The 23,506-nt window shown below is 42.4% G+C and overlaps 2 protein-coding genes across 6 annotated transcripts; one reads left to right on the forward strand and one right to left on the reverse strand.

Moving 5' to 3' along the window:
* Positions 1–1,344: 1,344 nt before the first annotated feature.
* si:ch1073-416j23.1 (rac GTPase-activating protein 1) lies at positions 1,345–16,770 on the forward strand. Of its 5 annotated transcripts, none has more exons than XM_059325254.1 (17): positions 1,345–1,478; positions 2,110–2,312; positions 2,579–2,718; positions 2,837–2,909; positions 3,392–3,445; positions 3,515–3,613; positions 3,902–4,040; positions 4,417–4,556; positions 5,070–5,231; positions 12,997–13,092; positions 13,400–13,598; positions 13,750–13,855; positions 13,924–14,056; positions 14,277–14,391; positions 15,241–15,352; positions 15,592–15,678; positions 16,513–16,770. In XM_059325254.1, the coding sequence occupies exons 1-16, from the start codon at positions 1,388–1,390 to the stop codon at positions 15,635–15,637; spliced, it is 1,908 nt and encodes a 635-aa protein (XP_059181237.1). In that variant the 5' UTR covers positions 1,345–1,387; the 3' UTR covers positions 15,638–15,678; positions 16,513–16,770. The 5 variants fall into 5 exon arrangements, 4 of the variants coding, with proteins under 4 accessions (XP_059181237.1, XP_059181236.1, XP_059181234.1 ...); XM_059325253.1 differs by lacking the exon at positions 16,513–16,770 and adding an exon at positions 16,092–16,312 and having other exon boundaries at positions 15,592–15,682; XM_059325251.1 differs by lacking the exon at positions 16,513–16,770 and adding an exon at positions 16,075–16,312.
* Positions 16,618–23,224, reverse strand: LOC131959912 (ankyrin repeat domain-containing protein 1-like). The gene is made up of 10 exons (XM_059325133.1): positions 23,216–23,224; positions 22,724–22,942; positions 20,998–21,069; positions 20,262–20,396; positions 18,835–18,942; positions 18,663–18,761; positions 17,964–18,062; positions 17,625–17,723; positions 17,011–17,109; positions 16,618–16,901 (listed from the first exon to the last, which is right to left on the reverse strand). Exons 1-10 carry the CDS (start codon positions 23,222–23,224, stop codon positions 16,821–16,823), a joined length of 1,020 nt encoding a protein of 339 aa, XP_059181116.1. The 3' UTR covers positions 16,618–16,820.
* Positions 23,225–23,506: the final 282 nt, after the last annotated feature.

Here is a 23,506-nt window from a genome sequence, read left to right on the forward strand (position 1 = left end):
TAAACTGTGAAGAAAACGCAGCGGTGAGACGTCTGTTTTTATAAAACATCTCAACACATTCACACCTGACAGAACATGAATCATGAACCACATCCAATATTTATAATGATAATAAGTTACATTTATATTATATGTATATACTTTACATTGGACACCTGGAACAAAAGAATCCATCCCATAATAGCTGCTGACATGTTTCAGTGAAAACTAACATGTGAAGCTCTTGGTGGCGCTGCAGGAAGTCACACTTCAGATATTTCTCCAATAAAATAATGTCTTCAGGTTAAACAGGAAGTGAGTCAGTAATTATTTTTTATTTGGAAAATGTATTTTAAATATATTCAGTGTTGCATTGTTTTTAAGGATTTTATAAACATAAATTAACTGTTCATTTTATGAGAAAGTTGTGTAAAAAGTTTAAAGTCACCAAGAAGAGAAAATATTTAGTTGAAAATGGTTTTTTGATTAATACAATAAAAACCTTTATTTCTTTTTTAAAATCTCCATTAACCAATCTATTGGTTTAAAAAAACACGTGACGAAATAGCTACGCCGATGACGTCAGCACCAATTGGAGAAGCAGGTGAGGTCGCGTGGTCACAGACACGAGACAAGTGAGTGAAGCTGCAGGTGAAGAGAGTCCGAGCTGCAGCAGGTGAGTCACATTCACTCTTTCACTTTATCCATCCATTTATTCATCCATCCAGCCGTCCGTTTATTCACTCAGTGACTTTGCTTTATTCATTCATTCATTTATCCATCCATCAGCTGTCTGCGGCGCATTTTAATCCGGTTGAGGATGTGAAATCTGTCAAATCAATAATCTGATGACGCTCAAATTTCAGATTTGTTTGTTTGTTTGTGTGTATCAGAACACATGATGAGTTTAATTAATGTGTTCAGATAATTTCATGACTTTTAAAGTTGGATTTCAGGCCTCAAACTCGAAGTAAACAAACAATAAAAACATGTTTCATTTCTAGAAACGTTTTTTAATAAAATCTGTTGGCACGCTGCGGTGAATAAAAGTATAAAACTAAAAGAATCATTTCTGATTTGTTTTCACTATAAAACTGGACAACCACAACATATTTAAACTGATAAAGATAATAGTTTATTGGAAATATAAACTGTTCAAGTCTTTTAAGAGACTTCACAGTCTCCACAGTCCGGGTCTCAAAGGGGGACAGGTCTGGACCTGGACCTATAGGGTGGATCTGGACCTCAGTTCTTGACCTGGGGTCTAGAATGATTAGTAAAAGATCACATTCTGTTTTTCATTAGTTTCTGTAAGTTGTAAATTCAGTTGTTGTAACTTTGTGACAGGAACTGTGCAGGAAGTCTGGATGAGACAACCAAAATAAGAGCGTGGTGCAGCTGGTGGGTGATGGGGGAGTCCCGGCTCATCGTGGAGGAGCTGCTGGCTCTGTGTCTGCAGAGGATCTCCATGGAGGACGCCATGGTGAACAGCGAGCGAGGTGAGACACCAGCACGAATCAGATTATTTACAGATTATTTACAGCAGAGACAAGTGATGTCTGTAAACATGGAGCTCCACTTTCATTCCAGTCAAGAACAACTGAGCACAAAGTGTTGTTGGACGATTCTGTGTTGTTTAGTTTTATTTATTTTATTGGATGAGCTTTTCCAAGTGCCAAGACAGAACTTGACAGTTATCAAACTGAGGACCGAATCAGAAACTGTCTACACTGACCCTGTAGTCTGCCTGTAGTCTGTCTGTAGTCTGCCTTTAGTCTGTAGTCTGCCTGTAGTCTACCTGTAGTCTTTCTGTAGTCTCTAGTCTACCTGTAGTCTACCTGTATACTACCTGTAGTCTTTCTGTAGTCTCTAGTCTACCTGTAGCCTGTCTATAGTCTGCCTGTAGTCTTCAGTCTGCCTTTAGTCTGTCTGTAGTCTGCCTGTGGTCTGTAGTCTGCCTTTTGTCCACCTGTAGACTGCCTGTAGTCTATAGCCTACGTGTAGTCTGCCTGTATCCTGTAGGCTGTCTGTAGTCTGCCTGTAGTCTGTCCTTAGTCTGTCTGTAGTCTGTCTGCCTGTAGTCTGTCTGTAGTCTGTCTGTAGATGTGACTTCTGTCCATCTGTCCTCAGAGTTTGTGGAGGTGCTGAAGAACTTTGAGACGGTGAGGAAGCGCTGGCTGCTGTCTGAGCTGGAGCTGAAGAAATACAAAGAGCTGCTGGTGAAGTCTGATGTGGCCAAAGCTGCTCTGGAGGTCAAACTGAAACACGCCCGTAACCAGCTGGACGTGGAGATGAAGAAACGCTACAAGGTCGAAGGAGACTACCAGTACCTGGTGAGAGAAGTGAGGTCTGTGGCCTGCTAGCAGACCTTCTGTCCTTACAGATCTTCTGTCCTTACAGACCTTCTGTCCTTACAGATCTTCTCTCCTCTGCGTCTTCCATTCAAGTCAGTTTGACATATACAAGTGAACCAAAAGTCCACTCATTGCATATGTGGTCAATAATAATAATAATAATGATAATAATAATACAGTATCGGTTATGTAGTGTAGTGGTGCTATCTGACCTTCATCTCTTCTTCTCCTCCTGTCTGAGGCAGCAGAGGCAGATGCAGCTCATGTGTGATATTCTGGTCCATGACAGTAAATCCAGCGCCTGTTTGAACGACGAGCAGAAATCTCTTCTGGCGACGTTTGAACACAAAGGGTCAAACGTCACTCTGCACCGCAGCAGCAAGAGGTGAGACTCGAGTCGCGGCAACGATTAAATAAAGTCACTTTCACTGTTGTCACCCTCAAACTGAACCGACACAACTCGGTCAGATCTGAAATATATGAATGTAAATGTTTCTCTTCAGGCTGTGTGTGATCGACGAGTCATCTTTCCTGTCCCACTCTGACATCAGCTACGACCGGACAGACGACGACGTGGTAAGATCATCAACCTTTTAACTGTTCAAATGGGATTTCATATAAAGCTTCATATAAAATTGGGACGAGGACGAACACATGACAAGAAATAATCTGAAACACAACAACAGCTAGAGTCAGTCAGGTATCAGTAACTTGAAATCTGTGAAGACCACAGTACAAATAACAGTATCATTTGCATAGAGGTTTATCTCTGCTGGATTTATTCTTTAATATAAATGAAAAATAAAATATGTCCCAAGATACAGCCTTGAGGAACACCTGTCAGTTCTGTGAAAGGTCTCTCCCAGTCAGATGATTAGAAAACCAGTTCTACACACGGACAAACATATCTGTTGAAGTCTCAGATCATACAAAGTAGGTTGTTTTATCATCCGGACCAGTAATATTATCACTGACCTATGAGTTAAACCTGTTTTTATCTGTGAAGTTTGAACATGGAACAGAAAAGAGGTGACAGGTGTTTGTGTTTAATGTTTCAGGATGTCGACACAACTGTGGTTAAACCTCTGAGGTCTCGAGCCAGAGAGAAGAGGGTAAGTCTCCCGCTCTTCATCATCTTCTTCATCGTTGGTTTGTTGTGACGTTCTGTTGGCTCTCTGCAGCGCTCGTCCCTGGGCCCGGTCGCCGGCGCTCCGGCCGGGAAGCTCCGGCGAGGCGGGAACGTGTCTTCAGAGCTGCTGGAGAGAAAAACTGTGGAGAAGGTGAACACAACAAACATTTCATATTTATTTAAAATGTAATTCTGTTTTTATTTATGCAAGACATGAATATAAAATGTTTTCATGGAGATTTATTGTTTCGATAAATGAATGTTGATGATTGAATAATCATTTTATACATTTTCCACACAGATTTTTTTTTTTAAGTACTTTAATGTGGATATTTTCTTTTCTCTTTTTTGTTTGTTTATTAGTAAAGGAAGCTGAATATATATGTAAAGGATTAGTAAACCATTTTGGGTGGCTGATGAGTGTGTGTGTGTGACTCAGGAGGTGGAGACGATAGTGAAGGCCTCAGTGATGACTCCTGAGACTGGAGGTCAGGTCCACATGGTGCTGGGAATCACACAGGAGACCCCTGAGAGCCCTCAGATCCTGATGGAGGAGGGTGCTGTTTCAGTCCGAGGAGGTGAATTTCTCTCTGCTGGAGCTCAGCAGGACTCTGGATTCTGTGGTCATAGATTTAGTTTGATTAGTCCATTATTTATTTTCGTGCACTCATATTGGGGAAGAGTTCTGATAAAGTCACTGTATGATTTGTTTACAGGTTTGTGGAAGTTTCCTTGAATTCAGTCAAAGTCTAAATATTTAAAACGATGCATTTTTACTGCAGTTTACTTGAATCATCCCATTGCCAGCCCATGAATTATGGATTTAGGTCCGATTATTTTAATCTACTGTATTATCATGATTATTTGCTGCTGATTGGAAGAATCACTGAATGAGATCATCACTAACCTTTTTAAAGTCTCCCTCTCTTTGTGTTTAAACTTTGTGCTCCTCAGATCAGACCTCCGTGTGGTTTCCCTGTGATGACACTGTGGCGGAGCCTCAGACCGAAGTGCAGACGGAGAACGCCGCTGTCAGACCGCCACATGGCAGAGCGTCTGAGAAAACCCCCAAACATGTTTTCCTTTCTAAAACTGTAAGAACCCACAGACCTCCTCTGGTTTCTGTATATAGTGATGTGACAGGACACAGTATCTCTAACCGTCCAACGGCCAGCCGACTCAGAGGCTGTAGTGGTGAACTAGAAGACCTCAGGAGTCCACTGGCACCAACCTGTGGGAGAGGAGCTGAATAATGTTAAATAAAGTTAGGTGAAATGTTGTTAAGGGAAAAACTGAAACAGTAGTTTTCTAAGCGGCTCTCTGACTTCAAGATATCTGAATAAAATGGGTTCTCTGTGTCCCCACGAGTGCCCACTTTATGGAAGCATATCACTGGAATCATTCAAAGCATAAAAACTCACTAAAGATTCGACGTTACCAGCAGAATATAAAACTGGATCGTCTGCATATAAACAAACTGTTTTGGAAGAATAATGTTTTTGTGTATAAAGTGAATTGCAATGGACCCAGAACAGACCCCTGTGGAACTCATTCTCATCAGGATCACAGACTGTAACATCAGGTCTAATCTATCTGATTCCCTGCAGGTGATCCGGCCGGAGACGTGTTCGCCGTGCGGGAAGAGGATCCGCTTTGGGAAGATGGCGGTGAAGTGCAGAAACTGCCGCACAGTTTCTCACCCAGAGTGCAAACAGAAGCTCAGTGACAGCTGCTCGGCCACGGCCTTGACGGGAAGTTCAGCTCAACAGGTACCTAAAAGTTATTTTGGGCTTTGACCTCAGTATGTGTACTGTAGCTGACATTATCTTCTCATCTTATTAGTCCGTTAACAAGCCTATTTGTTCCTGTTGTCATGTTAGCATTATTGCGGCTTTCCTGTTCCTTAAAGCCGCTTGTGAGGCAGAGAATAGGTCCTGTAGATTTATATGACGCGCTGCTGCTGCTCCAAGGAAGCACACCGAGTCCAGAGAAGTTTGAAGTTGTTTTAATGATCCTCAGCGGCTTTACACGCACTTGTAGATGTTAATTGTGTATTGAAGCAGATTACAAAATGATAACAAAAGCGGTCAACAAAAATTACGGCTTCCTACACTCGCCGCTCCTTTCACCCGTGCAGGTGAAGCACACCCTGATTTAACCCACCTGAGCTGTCAACTACGGTGCTCACATGACCCGAAACCATGGCAACAGGAAAACAAATTAAACACAAATTAATCAATCAATAAAGCAATATATGGCTCCTACACACCAGCCCCTAATTATTGAATTAATGTAAATAATTACATCACATAGGAGACATAAACATAAGGAAAAGATTCAACAATAAAGTTTCAAAAAATGAATGTCCATTAATTAATCCACACATGAATCTTCTTTCTTCTTGAATCATATGTCCATAGTCCATAGTCTCACTGGTCAAAGTCAAACAGTCAAAATCCAGTGAAGGGTATAGTAACAGTCCAAAACCCACAAAAAAACCCACAACTGAAGCCAGAGTGACCTCAAATGGCTTCAGCTTCCTGCAACAGGCAAAGCTTTGTGATGGGCCGGTCCAAGCAGCTGCTCCGGGTTTTAATCCGCACCTGACGAACTAATCCTCTTCGGTCCGGGAAGGTCTGTATCACTCGTCCCACAGGCCAAGAATTTCGAGGTGCTGTGCTGTCCATTATGATGACCAGGTCTCCCACGACAAGATTCCTCTTCACTCCTGTCCATCTCTGACGCTCCTGCAGTTGAGGAAGATACTCTTTTATCCATCTCCTCCAAAACAGATCAGACATGTATTGGACCTGTTTCCACCTCCTATGTGCATAAACATCTGTGGGTTGGAACACTCCTGGTGGCAATGTTGGTGAGGTTTTCAACAGTAGCAGGTGGTTGGGCGTTAATGCTTCCAGATCATTCGGATCTGAGGAGGCTTTGGTGATTGGTCTGCTGTTTATTATGGCTTCGATCTCACAAAACACTGTGTGAAGGCTTTCTTCATCCAAGCTTTGAACCCTCAAAGTTGAATTGAGAACCTTTCGCACAGACCGGATCAGCCGTTCCCAAGCTCCCCCATGATGCGAGCCAGCAGGTGGGTTAAAGCTCCATTGTATTCCCTTTTGCAGCATGACATCATGGATCTGCACCTGATTCCACTGTTCCATAGCCTTCTTCAGCTCCCGCTCTGCACCTACAAAGTTCGTTCCATTGTCAGAGCGTAGCTCCCGAACTTGTCCTCTCCTGGCGATGAAACGCCTGAGTGCATTAATAAAGGAGTCGGTGTCCAATGATGATGCAACCTCAATATGTACTGCTCTGATAGCGAGGCAAGTAAATATAACACCGTACCTCTTTACCATGCTCCTTCTACTCTTAACCTCAAATGGGCCAAAGCAGTCAACTCCCACTCGGGTGAATGGTGGTTCATCTGGGATGATTCTTTCAGGAGGCAAATCTGCCATCTGCTGGTGAACTGGCAGAGCATTCAGGCGGCGACAGGTGATGCACTTGGATAACACCTTCCTAACGGCTGAGCTCACACCAGCTATCCAGTATCTCTCTTTTAGCTTAGACAGCATATGGTTACGGCCACCATGTCCCACTTCCTGATGTACATGTCCAAGTAAGAGCTCTGAGACGTGGAGATCTTTTGCCAGAATTATCGGATGTTTCTCTTCCACAGGCATAGACAATCTACTGAGCCTTCCTCCAACTCTCAGGACTCCATCTTGCAGCTGTGGGCAGAGCTTATGAAGGTGACTGGACCTTTTAACCGACTGCCCTTTTGCCAGACTAGCTAGTTCTTCAGGAAATCTCTTTCCCTGACAGAACTTGATGATGGCTAGCTCAGCTTGTTCCAGATCTTTCACAGTGAGACTACAGTGCACCGCTGTCCTCTTAAAATCTTTAATTTCCTGTTCCACAGATGATGCATGTTGTTCCTTGTTGATGTCAGACTGTGCAAAGGTCAGATATAACTGTCTTCTTTTCTTTACACAGGACATGAGCCAACTTTTAATCCTCAAGAACCACGCCACTGATTTCTTTAGCCTCATCCAAGAGGAAAAGTACTCAATTAGGTGAGTCACAGGTTCTTCCCTGGCCTGCACAAAATTCACTGCAAGCACTCCTTTGACTTCAGGGTCACCAAGTGAAAGGTGATAGAGGTCATCAGGTGCAACAGGCCATTCCTCCTCAGAATGCAAGAGAAAGTGGGGCCCTGACACCCATGTAGCATCATCAATGAATACCTCAACTTTCACGCCTCTGGAGGCTATGCCTGCTGGATTGCTGCTGGTGTCCACATACCTCCATTGAGCAGGACAGGAAACCTGGAAGATTTGTGACACCCGGTTTGCAACAAATACTTTGAAACGTGAAGTCTCATTCCTAATGTATTTCAGCACCGATGTGCTATCTGTCCAGAATACAGAGTCCAAAAGATCCATCTGTAGCTCTTTCCTCCACAGCGTGTCGATGCGGCTGGCCATAATTGCGGCGATAAGCTCCATCCTGGGGATTGTTACACATTTCAGTGGAGCTACTCGAGCTTTTCCCATTACAAAGGCACTGTGAACTTCTGAACTCTTGGCCTTTAACAACAGGTAAGTCACTGTTCCATATCCATGTTCACTGGCATCGCAGAAGTGATGCAACTGGGCCGAAGTAACTTGTCCAAAGCCTGGTGGCTTCATACATCTGCTGACCTCAAATCTTTCCAACAGATGCAGCTGCTGCAGCCACGCCAACCATTCTTTAGACACTGAGTCAGGCACAGTATCATCCCAGCCTATCCCTCTCCTGCACAGATCTCTCAGGATCCTTTTTGCTGTTAGAACAACAGGGCTCAGCATTCCAAGGGGATCATAGATGGAGCTGACAGTCGAGAGGATGCCTCTTCTGGTAAGTGGTCTGTCCTTAAGTACTATCTTGAATTTGAAGGAGTCTGATTTAATGCTCCATTCCACACACAGCACTCTCTCCACTGGTAGTGAGTCCAGCTCCATGTCCAATCCTTCGATACCTTTTGCTCTGTTATTCTCTGGGATGACTTCCAGCACTCCGGTCCTGTTAGTCAACCACTTTGTGAGAGAAAATCCACCCTTAGAACACAAAGACACCAAGTTCCTGTAAAGCATCACTGCTTCCTTCTCCGTGGCCACAGACACGAGGCAATCATCCACATAAAAACAGTGCAGTAGTTTATCCACTGTCTCCTTACTGTAGTGATGCCCATGGTCCTCTGCACACTTTCTGAGGGCAAAGTTAGCACAACTGGGAGATGATGTCGCTCCAAACAAGTGCACCTTCATCCTATATTCAGCAGGTGGTAGCTGCATATCTCCCTTTGGCCACCAGAGGAACCTGAGGAGGTCTCTGTCTTCAGGAAGGACTTGGACCTGGTGGAACATAGATTCTATGTCAGCCATGATGACAACTGGTTCCTTCCTAAATCGAGTCACCACTCCAATCAGAGAGCTGGTAAGATCAGGGCCCTGTAGAAGCTGAGCATTTAGCGATGTTCCCTGATATCTTGCTCCACAATCAAACACGACTCTGATCTTCTTTTTAGTGGGATGGTAGACTCCGTGATGTGGTATGTACCATACTTTACCATCACCACGGTCCAGCTCCTCTTCGGGCACTTTCTCAGCATAGCCTTTAACCAGGAGGTAATTTATAAAGGTCTTATACTCAGTATGAAATACTGAGTCCTTCAGAAACCTCCTCTTCAAATAACAAAGGCGCTGTTCAACAACTCTCCTGTTGTTCGGCATGCTGATGTCACCGTTTCTTAAAGGCAACGCAATCTGGTAATGCCCCTCCACCTGTTTCACTGAGTTGTTGACAAACTCCAAGAACCTTTGATCCTCCCTTGACATACCTTGTTGCTCCTCAATACTGCTTTCAGGGAAATCATTCTTAAATTGTTGCTGCCAAAGGTCGTCCAGGTTCACGACTGAAACTCTGTTGACAGTTATTTGAGGATGGTCCCAATTAACAGTCTCTCCACTGCTTCCCGTCAGTGGACCATTGACAGTCCAGCCTAGCAAGGTTCGGATAGCATATGGTCCATCATTCACACTACATACCACTTCCAGTGGTTCCAGTGCTTTGGGAACATTGGTTCCTATGAGTAGCTCAATTCCTGCATCAATCTGAGGTAGACGAATGTGTTTTAGGTGTGACCATCGTTCAATGTCCTTTTCGGTGGGAATATTTCCTCTGTTGACAGGCATGGAATCTTGTGTGTAAACTCTTGGAAGCTCGAGAAAATTGTCCCCCTCCAGTGCTGCAACCTCCAGCCCTGACACGACATTACTTCCTACTACTCTCTCTTGGCCCATGGTACGAAGCAGAATACGTCCCTTCCTCCCTGTGAGGTGTAGCTTGTGCATTAAGCTTTCAGTGCAAAACACTGCAGTACTCCCCTGGTCCAAGAAAGCATAAGTAATGACAGTTTTGGTTCCTTTGTTGGATTTAACCTGAACCGGAACTATGGGCAGTTTGCAGTCCAGATCTCCAGCCCCTGTAAGACCACTTGACACCATTGTGTTGTTAACATGCAGCTCTGGGTTCCTTTCCATCTGCTCAGAAATTTTAATGGGTTCCTTATGAAGTACAGTGGGATGTTTAAGGCTACACTTTGAGCAGGAAATCCTTTTTCTGCAATCTTTACTGATGTGCCCTGTGCACAAACAGCCAAAACAGATGCCATTTTCCTTTAAGAAGCCTATCTTCTTCTCATGAGCCAATTTTCCCAGCTGTACACATACATCTAATGTGTGTCCTCCACCACAGCAGATGCATGCTTTCCTTCCCATTTGTTTGATTTCCTTTTCTTTCCTTACAGAGTAATATTGGTTCTCCACAGGGCCTACAGTGGTAGCAAAGCTGCTCCCCTTGTGTCCAGGACGAAGCTGTGACTTGGGTTTGTTTGTTCCTTTATTTATGCTTGTTGATTGAGAGTCTTGTATATTGCCAAACACAGGATCTGTCAAAATTTTCACTTGCCTTTCAGTGAAGTTAGCAATGTCTGTGAACTTAGCTCTCCGCTTATGCCGTTCCTGTAGCTCACAGGCATGGTTCCTCCATTTGTCTCTAAGTTTGTAAGGCAGCTTTTTAATGATGCTCAACATGTTAGAAGGCATATCCATGTCTGAAAGATACTGCACATCCTCCATGGCGTTACAGCAGCCTCTAAGGAACAGACTGTAATCCTGCAGAACCCTCACATCCTCTGCTTTAATCGGAGGCCATGACAGGGCCTTATCCATGTAAGCGGAGGCGACCTTTTGTTCATTACCGAACTGCTCCTTTAATAAAGCTTTGGCCTTTGAATATCCTCGGTCTGGATGGATGTGTTGACAGCTTCTCACAAGCTCCTTAGCATGTCCCCTTGTGTGTTGTTCCAAAAAATACAAACGATCACAGCTGTTATTTGTGTTCCTCTCGACTCCGTTCTCAAAGGCTCTGATGAACGTGTGATATTTTAATGGATCACCGTCATAGATAGGGATCTCTCTCTTGGGTAGAGCTGAGAGGTTTTGCTGTTGAATTAGCAACGTTGTGATTTCATTTTGTTTCCTCATGATGCCAAGAACTTCATCTTTGGTTTCCATAGCCACTGTATTACCTTCTAGTTGTCCATTGTATGGGTCATGTGTGCTGAAAAGGGGGTCCATGTGGAATTGCATTTGGTTTTGTTCATATGAAGTTATATTTGGATTTGTCTTCATTTCAGTTTGTTTTGGAATAAATTCATCTGCTTCAACATTAAGTAACTTCTGAGATTTTGCCTTCTCAAAGTATGATTTCATTCCATCTGAGACCTTTGATGTCCGTTTTCCACTTGTTGTGCTTCGTATTTTAAGAACTTCAAGTTTTGCCATTTTTTCAGCAATTTCGGTGTTTAGTTGGAGCTCTTCTCTCCTTTTACGCAGGCGTTGTTCCTCTTCTTCCAGAGCATGTTTTTCCTTTAATAATTTGTGCCTCATGGTTAAGGCTGCCAGCTCGGCTTCGGCCTTTAAACGTGCAGATGAAGAGCATTGTGACTGAGATGATTTGTCACTTCCAACATTTGAAACACTATCATTTGGATTGATTTCATCCTCAATTTGACTTGTTTCATGCATTTGGTTTAATGGGATTTCTGCTGAATCCTGTTGCTCCAGAGAGATTTTCCTTCCAGTTTCAACAATCCATTTTTGAGTGTCCTTTTGAAATGTATCGCTGTAATTCACAATGCTTGAAAACCATTCCTTTTGTTTGATTTGTTCATCCTCAGGGAGTAGAGGCAACAGCTCATTGTGTAAAGTTGTGGCATTTTCCCACAGTGTGTTTAAATTCCCAAAACATTGTTTCACATCAGACACATTTTCTCTTTGTTTCATGAGCTCTTTCATTTTTGGTATTAAACCTTTGATTTTATCAACAACACGTTTGCGTTCATTTTGCAGGTTTTCCATTTTATTAAGCAAACCTTTTTCAGTGAGTTTCCTCTCCCTTTGTTTCACAGACTCCATGTCAGGGCCCAACGCTGCGTCATGTATTTGACTCATTTTTTAACGTTTCATTCAGTTTTCAATGAACCGTGACATTTAAATCCATCCACAATGCACAACAAATCACGGCATTTCATTTCAACAAGGCAGCATCAGCGTTCCTCCACGTAACATCAAAAAGCTTCGCATATCAGCATTAAAGTGCAGACAGCCATTCAGAGCGCAGGGCAAACATAATGCACAGACATTGCATATCCGACCAGCATTCATTTACTTGACTTCTCGAAACAGAGGCACTTCAAAGTTGATGCAATCCGGATCCGTTTTCCACACACATACATGCACAGGTGAGCTTACCTGTCCTCCATGACAGATGATGTGGCGCTTTGTCTTACTTTATTTCGGGACTGCTGCGCTGGAGTCCTGCAGATTCCTCTGCGCTGCAAGCGATCGCTTTCATTAATTGTTGCCTTTTTTGTTGACAAAATATTGCGGCTTTCCTGTTCCTTAAAGCCGCTTGTGAGGCAGAGAATAGGTCCTGTAGATTTATATGACGCGCTGCTGCTGCTCCAAGGAAGCACACCGAGTCCAGAGAAGTTTGAAGTTGTTTTAATGATCCTCAGCGGCTTTACACGCACTTGTAGATGTTAATTGTGTATTGAAGCAGATTACAAAATGATAACAAAAGCGGTCAACAAAAATTACGGCTTCCTACACTCGCCGCTCCTTTCACCCGTGCAGGTGAAGCACACCCTGATTTAACCCACCTGAGCTGTCAACTACGGTGCTCACATGACCCGAAACCATGGCAACAGGAAAACAAATTAAACACAAATTAATCAATCAATAAAGCAATATATGGCTCCTACAAGCATAGCGTCACATTAGCAACATTTGGACTATTTGACTATTAGCAACATGTTTCACTTTCTCCTCTTTCACAATAAAATTAAAATTTCACACTGAGCTGTTAAAGCAGTAAGTGACAGATCTCAGAAGGTCATTGTGATCTTTTCCGCTTCAGAACACGTTGGAGAGTTTTGCTCCAGCGATCCATCCCAGAGTTCCTCAGCTGATCGTGGACTGTGTGGCGGAGATAGAGAGGAGGGGGCTGGAGGAGGTGAGCTGGTCCAGTTCCACCTCATCTCTCTCTGTCTAAAGACTCCTGCAGTGTTTGAGGCAGGCAGCCAGCAGGATTTATTTCAACCAAACTAGAGGAAGACTTATACAAATGGTTTTGATGAATTTTATTTTGTTTTAGTCCAGTTTGTGTGTTAAACGATAAGTTAATAAGGTAATTAGTCTCAGTAAGGTGAGAGAGATTAATTTGAATTCAGAAGGTGTACAATTGTATTTTTCTGTTACAGTGTAAGAATATTTCTTTGAGCTCATTTTGTTTGTTAATTAGAGTGTCCTGCTGTCTGCAGAGAGGTCTGTACAGAGTTCCTGGTGGGGAGCGTCTGGTGAAAGAGCTCAGAGAACGATTCATCCAGGGAAAAACTCCACTAATGCTCAGTAAAGTTTATGATGTCCACGTGCTGTGTGGGGTTCTCAAGGACTTCCTGAGGAAACTGAAGGAGCCGCTTGTCACCTTCAGACTGCACAGAACCTTCATGGAGGCTTCAGGTATGAAGTATGAGGCTGCTCCAGTCCTGCAGTTAGAACTTGTCCTTGATGTTAGAACAGGTCTGTGGTGTTAGAACAGTTCTGTGGTGTTGGATGTTAGAACAGTTCTGTGGTGTTAGAACAGGTCTAACCATGACTGTTTGTGTTTCAGAGCTGGCAGATGAAGACAACAGTGCTGCCATTATGTATCAGGCCATCGCAGAGCTGCCGAAGGCAAACAGGGACACGCTGGCCTTCCTCATGCTTCACTTACACAAGTAAGAATCTTCAGCAGTTCGGTCTTCTGTCAGAAAACAAATCTCACCTCTTCACGGTTCTTCTTCAGGGTGATGCGGAGCCCTCAGTGTCAGATGGACGGGAATAATTTAGCCCGAGTGTTTGGACCAACTATCGTGGGACACGGGATGTCCGAGCCGTCCCCAACGACCATCATGAGAGACACAAACACGCAGCCAAAGGTTTGCATCTCTCTAAATGTCTGTGGATGTTTTCTGAACAGAATTGTATCATTGTGAGACCGGTTTACATAACATGGCCGTGTAAATAACATCTAGACAGAATTTTTCACTTGAACAAACGGCCAACATGATTCTCTGTACACTTTCTGTAGAAGTACCGAAGCATCAATTAAAAAAAAATAATAATTATAACGCTGATCAGTGTTTACTTTTGTCTCAGGTGATTTGCAGCTTGTTATCTATCCCTGAAGCCTACTGGAGACGTGTCCTCTCCATCCAGACAGCTAAAATACCATCCACCTCCACCATGGCCTACAGCCAGGATGACGGACCTGGTGGGGTTATCAGTGAACACCATTAAACTGCACCACATCTCATCTTCTCATTGGTCGAAACAATTCCACGTCTTCTACCTCCAGAGTCACTGCACGTCTTCTACCCCAGAGTCACTGCGCATCTTCTACCTCAGTCACTGCACGTCTTCTACAGCAAAGTCACTGCACGTCTTCTACCTCAGTCACTGCGCATCTTTTACCACAGTCGCTGCACGTCTTCTACCTCAGAGTCAATGCACGTCTTCTACCTCAGAGTCACTGTGCGTCTTGTACCTCAGAGTCACTGCACGTCTTCTACCTCCAGAGTCACTGCACGTCTTCTAACTCAGTCACTGCACGTCTTCTAACTCAGAGTCACTGCGCGTCTTCTACCTCAGAGTCACTGCGCGTCTTCTACCTCAGAGTCACTGCGCGTCTTCTACCTCAGAGTCACTGCGCGTCTTCTACCTCAGAGTCACTGCGCGTCTTCTACCTCAGATTCACTGCGCGTCTTCTACCTCAGATTCACTGCGCGTCTTCTACCTCAGATTCACTGCGCGTCTTCTACCTCAGATTCACTGCGCGTCTTCTACCTCAGAGTCACTGCGCGTCTTCTACCTCAGTCACTGCGTGTCTTCTACCTCAGAGTCACTGCGCGTCTTCTACCTCAGTCACTGTGCGTCTTCTACCTCAGAGTCACTGCGCGTCTTCTACCTCAGAGTCACTGCGCGTCTTCTACCTCAGAGTCACTGCACGTCTTGATATTGAAAGCTCATCTTGATAGATTTGTGATATAGAATATAGATTGTGACACTCCTGATTAACACACAAGCTGTCTCTTCCATGATAAAGTGTTTTTTTATTTTCCAGGTCGGCTGTTTAAGCCGCTGACTTCTCCAGAGTTGAACAGCTACTATAGAAGTCCCAGCAATGGATCTCTTAGAGGCCGGATCCGGAACCTGGGCAACACTGTCACCACCACGTAAGACCACAACAGACCAGGTCCAACCACCAGTCTGTCTGTAACACCTGTTACATCTATTATCCCCAGTCTGAACACCTTTAATCTCATCACACAGTTTAAAACTCATGAAATGGTTCATTATCTCACGATTAATACAGCTGGTTTCACTCACCACAATCATAAATGCTTATTCTCTCAGAGCAGATACTTTTGTCCTGGTGCTGGACTACATGTTGTCCTCTGTGTTTCCCTCTTAGTAGTCGAGCAGAACCAGGGAAGAGGTTCTTCACTTCACCCAGCTGATCCACAACCTGCTGACCTGAACCACGTCCAGACTTTAATCAGTATGTACACCGCTTTCATCAGCTGTTTAACCCTCCAACCCCCACATAGACATTTTTTTAGTTGGACAGGGGGTCTTCAGTGGGACTGGGAGTCTTTAGGAGGACTGGGAGTCTTTAGTGGGACAGGGGGTCTTCAGGGGGATGGAGTCTTTAGTGGGACTGGCAGTCTTCAGGGGGACAGGGGGTCTTCAGGGGGAGACAGCAGGTCAGCAGTAGATGTCTAATAATGGTGTTCATCATCTGAAAGCTGCTCAGCACTGAGAGTAGACATGTTCTGTTATAAAATGTGTTTAAGGGTAAATAACTTTATGACATGAGGATATGAACTCCATCTCAAGGCTCAATTATGTTTCATAAGTTGTTGCAACAATAAGATTTATACCATTTGTCACGCAGGCTCTCTGCCTTTCTAGACTGGTGAAACTGGACTGCCCTGAGGTCTGAAGAGGACCAATAACAGGACGGCTCGCTGCTCGCTGTTGTCAAATGTTAATCTATCAGCTTTAACTGTCACTGACTCACTGGGTCCAGACTGAACTGGACTGACTAGTTTTAGACTGAACTGGACTCACTGGGTTTGATTTAAAATGTCAAAATAAAAGAAGAAACATGAAATAAACATAGTAAAAGATTAGACTGCAGACGATTATTTTTGTTTTGTTGTTTTCCTGTAAAACATTGAGTCACAAAGTAAGATGTCCTTTTTGTCTCGCTGTCCCCCTTGCTGACCTTTGACAGACAGGTGTGTCCTCCAGAGGCAGACCGACTGATACATAAAGGACAACTCAATGGTTTGAACTTTCCTTTCTGATCTGAATCCCCTCTGTGCTGCAGGTGGTGGAAACAAAGAGCAGATAAATGCCCTGTAATGACTCAGCACTGCCCCCTGCTGCTCACACTGAGATCATCGATGAGTCTTGAGACTGATGGCTTTATTTAAACCAAAATATTTTTTGTATGTCTTTATTATTAAATTGAAACAACATGCATCAAGAAAAACTGCTAATCACAGCTCGTTCTGTTTCAATCAAGTTTGTCTGAGAAAAAGCAAAGAGATAAAGTTTAAATTTTCACATTCAAATAAAAAGAAGAAGCAGCTGTTGGAAGCAGTGATTGGTCGATCTGTCACGCTGTCAGTGACATCACTTCCTGTCATTCTGCTCAATGAGAGTTTTTGTTTCATTCTGCCACTCCAACACCCCGTCCAGAGGACAGCGTCCCTCCTGACAGATAGACAGGCAGAGAGACAGACAGACAGGTTATGATTGAATATTTATATATTCTTAGAAAGTCTTTTTGAATTGAACAGACAGAGGTCAGAGGTCGGGCTACCTGGTTGGTGATGTGTGTGTCGGCTCCTCGCAGCAACAACAGCTGCACGACTTTAAATCTGTTGATCCGAACAGCGTCATGAAGTGGAGTGTCTCCCTCCTGAAACACAACTCACCTGTTAGAAACCACGTGTGTGTGTGTGTGTGTGTGTGTTCCGGTCCTCACTTCTTTAAAGGCTTTTTGAGATTTCACACTTTATTTTAGGGTTAAAGGTTACAGTTAATGAAAAGGAAACGAAATAACGAAAACTAGAATTGAAAAAACATTTCCGTTAACCTGTGGTTACAAAACTAACTAAAATTATAGTGAAAATGTCCTTCATTTTTGTCTGTCAACTTTTTTCATACATAATGAAGATGAATCAGACAAAGGAAATGAAGGCAAAATTTACTGTGACCACTTTTAATCTCCCACCCAACAAATACCCAGTTACAAAAAACTACAACTAATAAAAACTAACTGAATTTGAAAACAAAAATTCACAACGAAATTAAAACTAAAACTAATGAAAAATTCACTATTCCAATGAGGGCCCTCACAAAGATACATGTGTGTACATGAGTACATGTGTGTGTGTGTGTGAGAGAGAGAGAGAGAGAGAGAGAGAGACCTACCCTGTCCTGTGTGTTGACTTCAGCTCCACAGTGAATCAGATGTTCCACACAGTCGTAGTGTCCGGTCCTCACAGAGACATGAAGAGGAGTACTATCCAGCTAGCACACACACACACACACACGTCAGTTTCACATTAATAAATATCGTTAAAGTCAGCACAGGTCATTGATATGTTGTTGTGTTTTATTCAGAAACAAAGCGAATGTTTTGTTGTTTTTTCAGCAGGAACTGTAAAATAAATTCATGTAGTTTAAATAGTTTCATTATGTTTAGTCTTTTAATAATGAGGAGTTTTGGTTGTTAATCTTTGATGCTGTCAGTATTCATCATGTTGGTACCTTGTCTCTGGCAGTGATGTCTGCTCCGAAGTTCAGCAGCAGTTTGAGGACAGACAGATGTCCTCCTCGACAGGCAGAGTGGACACAAGTGGACCACAGCTGGACAGAACCAGAACCAGAACCCGCACTGGATTAAAAACTGTGACTGACACTGGATTAACCCTCTGAAATCTTGGGCTATTATGTCTTTTATTCTGTATTAAAAAATCTGTGAAAAAATCTTTACCATGCCATGTTGGTATCAGTTTTTTCAGCGCAACCTCACCTATATGTCCTGATAATTACATTTTAACTTTGACTTACTGGATCAAAATTTTGAACCGAAAAGTAACAAAGGAAAATATAAAATCTGATCTTGAAAAGTATGTTTCACACACAGAAATGTTGCAACTTGTTGCAAATATGAACACAGGTTGCAAATATAACATGTAACGGGTACAATGAGGATAATATCTAGTTCTATATTTTTATACTAAATATATTTGACATTATCTCCAGTTTTACTTGGCTGAATATCATCAAAAAAAATCTGGTATTGAGTTTCAAGCTTTCAAGAGGGAAGCTGATGGAGAGACTCAATGTTGCTTCATTTTTATGTCTTTACGTCATGAAGAAGTCATGTGCAGGTGTTTTCATGGACTCTAGAGGGTTAAAACTGTAACTGACACCAGATTAAAACCAACTGGATTAAAGCTGTACCTTGTCTCTTTTGTGGACGTCGGCTCCAGCTTGGATCAGTTTGGTGACTACTTCTGTGTGACCCTGAGAACTGGCTCTGTGAAGACCTGTTCGCTCAAACTAAACAGACAGCAGCTTTTATAGATATGACATGACATGATATCTGTTCTGATATGATTAAAAAATGACTCACCGTGTCGCAGGCGTTGATGTCCCCACCTGTGGACAGGTACCTGTCAATCACCAGCAGCTGTTTGTGATCACAGGCCTTAAAGAAATCGTCCTCATCCACATAATACGGCTGAAAGACACCAGAGAGACATAAACATTATGAAGCAGTTCTTTAATCTGACACATCATTAGTACTTTAACTTTAATATTAATACTACTTTTTATTAGTAGTACTCTGATGTCAGATAATATCACATATCTAAAACTACGTTATTTCCCTAAATGAAGTTCTGTAATCAGAATAATCTTCTGTGTAATCCATATCCGTTTGGAAATCAAAACACGGATAACGAATAGTGACCTGTTTTTTCAAAAATCACATTATACATTATACAAAAGTCCTATTTTCTCTTTTTTTAAACACAACACATGACCAGGATATCAAGTATGAGAATAGGGCTGAATGTTGTTTTTTGAAAATGTATATTTTGCAGTTTAGTGGTCATGTGGTCAGTATTTTAATACCCCGAGGTTCCCGCGACCGCGACCTCTTTCATTAGGTCAATTCGGTTCCATGCAACACGCAGCTGCACAGGCACACTTTCTCATTGATTACATTTCAAACATGGACACATACACACGAGAGGAGGGTAAACTTAACCCTCTGGAGTCTATCTATGTATTGAAAATACACGTTTATTTACAGTAATAACTTTATTTATATATGATATGTAGACAAGCTGAGAAAGCCGGTTGAAAGTGCAATCATAGGAGCTTTCACAGTGTGCCATTTATGTTTCTAGACCATTTTTAAAATGTGAATTTTCTTTCTACAATGAAAACTATTACTATTTTTACTTTACATGCAAATATACTGTTTTGTAGTTTTATTATTTATTATTTTTTTCTTGTTTGTATTTTGTTTGTTTGTTTGTATTTTTCGGTTCCTTGCAGCTTTATACTTTGTTAATTAAAATAAAATGAAAAATCTGACTGATAGTCAAGTTTGTGTGGAGAAAAAGGAGCCATGCATGTGATGTAAGAACAGACTGAAAGATGCTAAACAGAGACAGAAATGAATGCATAGGAAGTTGACAAATTTGAACCAAAATCTCCTGGACTTCAGAGGTTTAAGGTTGGAGGAAACCCCAATTTGTTTTCGTGATGCATATATTTACTAGACATTACAGTACCAACGTGTTAGAACGGCCTTCAAAATAAAAGCAGATTTCCGGTTTAGCCGTATTTCCATCTAATTTCAAATTGCAATCAAAATGAAACGATCCATAATCAAAGACTCATTCCACTTCAGGTGGACAGTGGACACCCTCAGGATGTATAATTCAAAATCAAACCCTTTTGAAATCTCACATATTCTGCCATTTTTAATTAGAGGAAAAATAGCAGATTATGTGAGATTTCAAGGAGTTTACATTGTGAGTGTGTTACCACGCAGTTAGCAGCAGGCGGCGCTGCTGCTGGCTTCCTGACTGCAGCTCTCTGTTCTCTCTTGGTTCTCCGCAGCAGCAGCAGATTCTGCAGGTCAGCAGGAGTCTCCAGGACCAGACGACCTGATTTGTCCCTCTGAGGACGAAGACAGAGAGACATGAAGACACTCTACTGCAGTACTGTAGTATTTAACTGTAGTTAAAGGTTACAGTTAGGTTCATGTTAGGGTTAACGTATGGGGCTAGGGAACAAGGTTATTATAGTTAACGGAAAGGGAGAGAGAGTTTAAAACAAAGATAATTAACTGAAACTGTATTGTGTGGTTACAAAACTAACTAAAATTATAGTGAAAATGTCCTTCGTTTTCGTCTTTGTCAACTTTTTTCATACATAATGAAGATGGATCAGAAAAAGGAAATAAAAGCAAAATTTAGTATTTTTAATTCAGTATTGTAGTATTTACAGGTTTCTGGTTCTGGTTCTGGTTCTGGTTCCTGGTTCTGGTTCTTGTTTCCACTGATTCTTACAAACCAGAATGTTTCAGATAAAAATTATTTCTTTAAAGTTTCTGATCACCAAAGTATTGATCAGAAACAGTTCTGTGTCCAGCAGGATTAAAACTGTAAATGACACCAGCGGACTGCATAGAAGTGTATGAGAAAGGGATTTGTGACCTCAGGTTCTGGTTCTGGCTCATCGCTGATATCAGCCAATCACATGCGTGTTGACCTCTGACCTTGAGGCTGATTGGACGATCAGAGTCCTGCTTCTCCAGAGAGACGGACGACTCGTAGTCTCCGTCCTCCACCTGCCAGGACACACACACCACACACACACACATACACACACACACACACACACACACACACACATGTTTTAAAGTTAAACTTGTGGATGAACACGTTGACGTTCTGTGACTCTTTGAATCATAAAACTTTATTTAAGTCTTAAAGAGGAAACGAACGACTCCAATAACAGACAGAAATAACAATATAGAGACGACCTCTGACCTCTGACCCCCTGTCTCCTGCTCTCAGGACACTTTATTAGCAGCAGCCTCAGTTAACAGCTTTGTGAGTGTGTGTGTGTGTGTGTGTGTGTGTGTGTGTGTGTGTGTGTGTGTGTGTGCGTGTGTTGGACTTGACCTTCTCTGGTGTCATTTTATTGGCCCAGAGAGGCGGGGTCAGAGGTCAGTGGGGGTCCAGATTGAGTTTGTGTCAGAATATTTTTGCGTCCAGCAGAAGGTGTCGAGGCTGTAAACCTGTGACCTGCTGCAGCTCCGAGGCTCAGAGACTCAGATCCAGATCTACTCAAATCAGACACAAAGTCAGTGTGAAGATGCTGCAGAATGCTGCACCAGACTCAGAAAACCATCGTTTTAACAGCAGTGTTCTTGTTCTTCTTCAGACCTGACAAGGTATCAATTCAGGCTGTTTCCACATCACCATCATGTTGGAGTTATTTCAGCTCCTTTAGATCCGTTTATTCACATTAACACTCTGGAGTCCATCTATTTCACATGTTTTATTTATAGTATTAACTTTATTTATATATCATATGTAGACAAGTTGAGAAAGCTAGTTAAAAGTACAATCATAGGAGCTTTCACACAGTGTGACATTTATGTTTCTAGACCATTTTTAAAATTTGAATTCTCCTTTCTACAATGACTTACTATTTTTTAATTTACATGCAAAAAGAATGTTTTATAGTTTTAATATTTGTTATTTCTTATGCTGTTTTTGTGTTTATAAATAGTAAAACAAATTGGTACATTTCCATAGAAACCTGTGTCTTTTGTTTGTATTTTGGGTTCCTGGCAGCTTTATACTAAACTAATACTTAATTAAAGAAAGAAGAAGAAAAATCTGACTGATAGCCAAGTTTGTGTGGAGAAAAAGGAGTCATGCATGTGATGTAAGGACAGACTGAAAGATGCTAAACACAGACAGAAATTAATGCATAGGAAGTTGACAAATTTGAACCAAAATCTCCTGGACTATAAAGGTTTAATCACACTGGAGGAGGTGGTGGAGAGTCCATCTTGAAATACCTGGATCATCTGCTAAACAAAACCTTTATGGACCAAAAAAAACAGCAGTGGACAGCTCCTCTCTCTCCGTTGCAGGACGGAGAGATTCAAAATATCCTTCACTCCTGCAGCCATCAGACTGTCTCATTCTAACAGAGATAACAGACTCACTGAATCTACCCTCGGGGATAAAGAAAGTCATTTTGAATTTGAATTTGAATTTTTAAATCACAGAGAAATCTCTTTATTTAGCTTCAGACTGATGTGTTGCTGAACCAGCAGTCATCAGACTCAGCTCCTGCAGTAGGATCGGATTACTGATCAGATTATTGATCAGATTATTGATCAGACATGGAGACAACCTGCAGAGCAGCAGGAGGATCAAACTCACAGCAGCGACGTGTTGAAATGTTTAGATTTAGAGTCCCACAGAGGGACGAAGAGACAGGTCATCTGGATCTGACTCGGGAGGTGAAAAAGTCTGGACACTGTGGACACTGTGGACACTGTGGACCGTGAGGACGCGGGGACACCAGGCTGATGTGGACAGCTTGGTGTCTTCAGCTTGTCTCTGTTTATGAAGGTTTGACAGGACGGGCTGCAGCAGGTGCTCGTAAATGTTTTTAATCGTCTCAGTAGATTTTTGACTCTGTTGACAACCAAAGCGTCTCCTGAGGGACACTTTTACAGCTCGCCACCTGACTGGCACCAGAGTCCGTCTGCACGCCGCCACGCCGTAAAAACAACCATTATGCAAAGCACTTCAAAACACGAGGGACCAGCAGAGACTCTCTTTCCCTGTCCCACTCACACACACACACACACACACACACACACACACACACACACACTGACTGATTGATTGATTGATTGATTGACAGCCTGGTTGTTTAAAAAGTTAAAAAACATATTTCCTTCTCACCATCGTCATCATCATCTCCTCCTGCTCCTCCTGCTCCTGCTGCTCCTCCTGCTCCTCCTCCCAACTGATCAACTCAGATCTGAAAAAATAAAACAAACAAACTTCATGTAGTTTGATAAAGAACTTTAGGGCTTTTATTTTGAAACACATTATGATTTTCAGCCGCTGAATTTTGAGTTCTGAAGAAGAAGAAAAAGATATTCTAAGATATAAAAATAACTTTTTGTTGCTGCTGTTATTATGTAAATAATGTGAACTTCGTGTTTTATATCTAGAAAACAAACAGGATGA

The sequence above is a fragment of the Centropristis striata genome, chromosome 21 (genome assembly GCF_030273125.1).
Source record: "Centropristis striata isolate RG_2023a ecotype Rhode Island chromosome 21, C.striata_1.0, whole genome shotgun sequence".
Classification (NCBI taxonomy): Eukaryota; Metazoa; Chordata; class Actinopteri; order Perciformes; family Serranidae; genus Centropristis; species Centropristis striata.

Coding starts and splice junctions, on each gene's coding strand:
- si:ch1073-416j23.1 (XM_059325254.1), top strand. CDS start 1,388: ATGGGGGAGTCCCGGCTCATCGTGGAGGAGCTGCTGGCTCTGTGTCTG. Junction 3,446..3,514: donor CTCGAGCCAGAGAGAAGAGG/GTAAGTCTCCCG, acceptor GGCTCTCTGCAG/CGCTCGTCCCTGGGCCCGGT. Junction 5,232..12,996: donor CGGGAAGTTCAGCTCAACAG/GTACCTAAAAGT, acceptor TTTCCGCTTCAG/AACACGTTGGAGAGTTTTGC.
- LOC131959912 (XM_059325133.1), bottom strand. Junction 18,943..20,261: donor CGCCTGCTGCTAACTGCGTG/GTAACACACTCA, acceptor GGTGTCTTTCAG/CCGTATTATGTGGATGAGGA. Junction 18,063..18,662: donor ACGTCCACAAAAGAGACAAG/GTACAGCTTTAA, acceptor GGTTCTGTCCAG/CTGTGGTCCACTTGTGTCCA.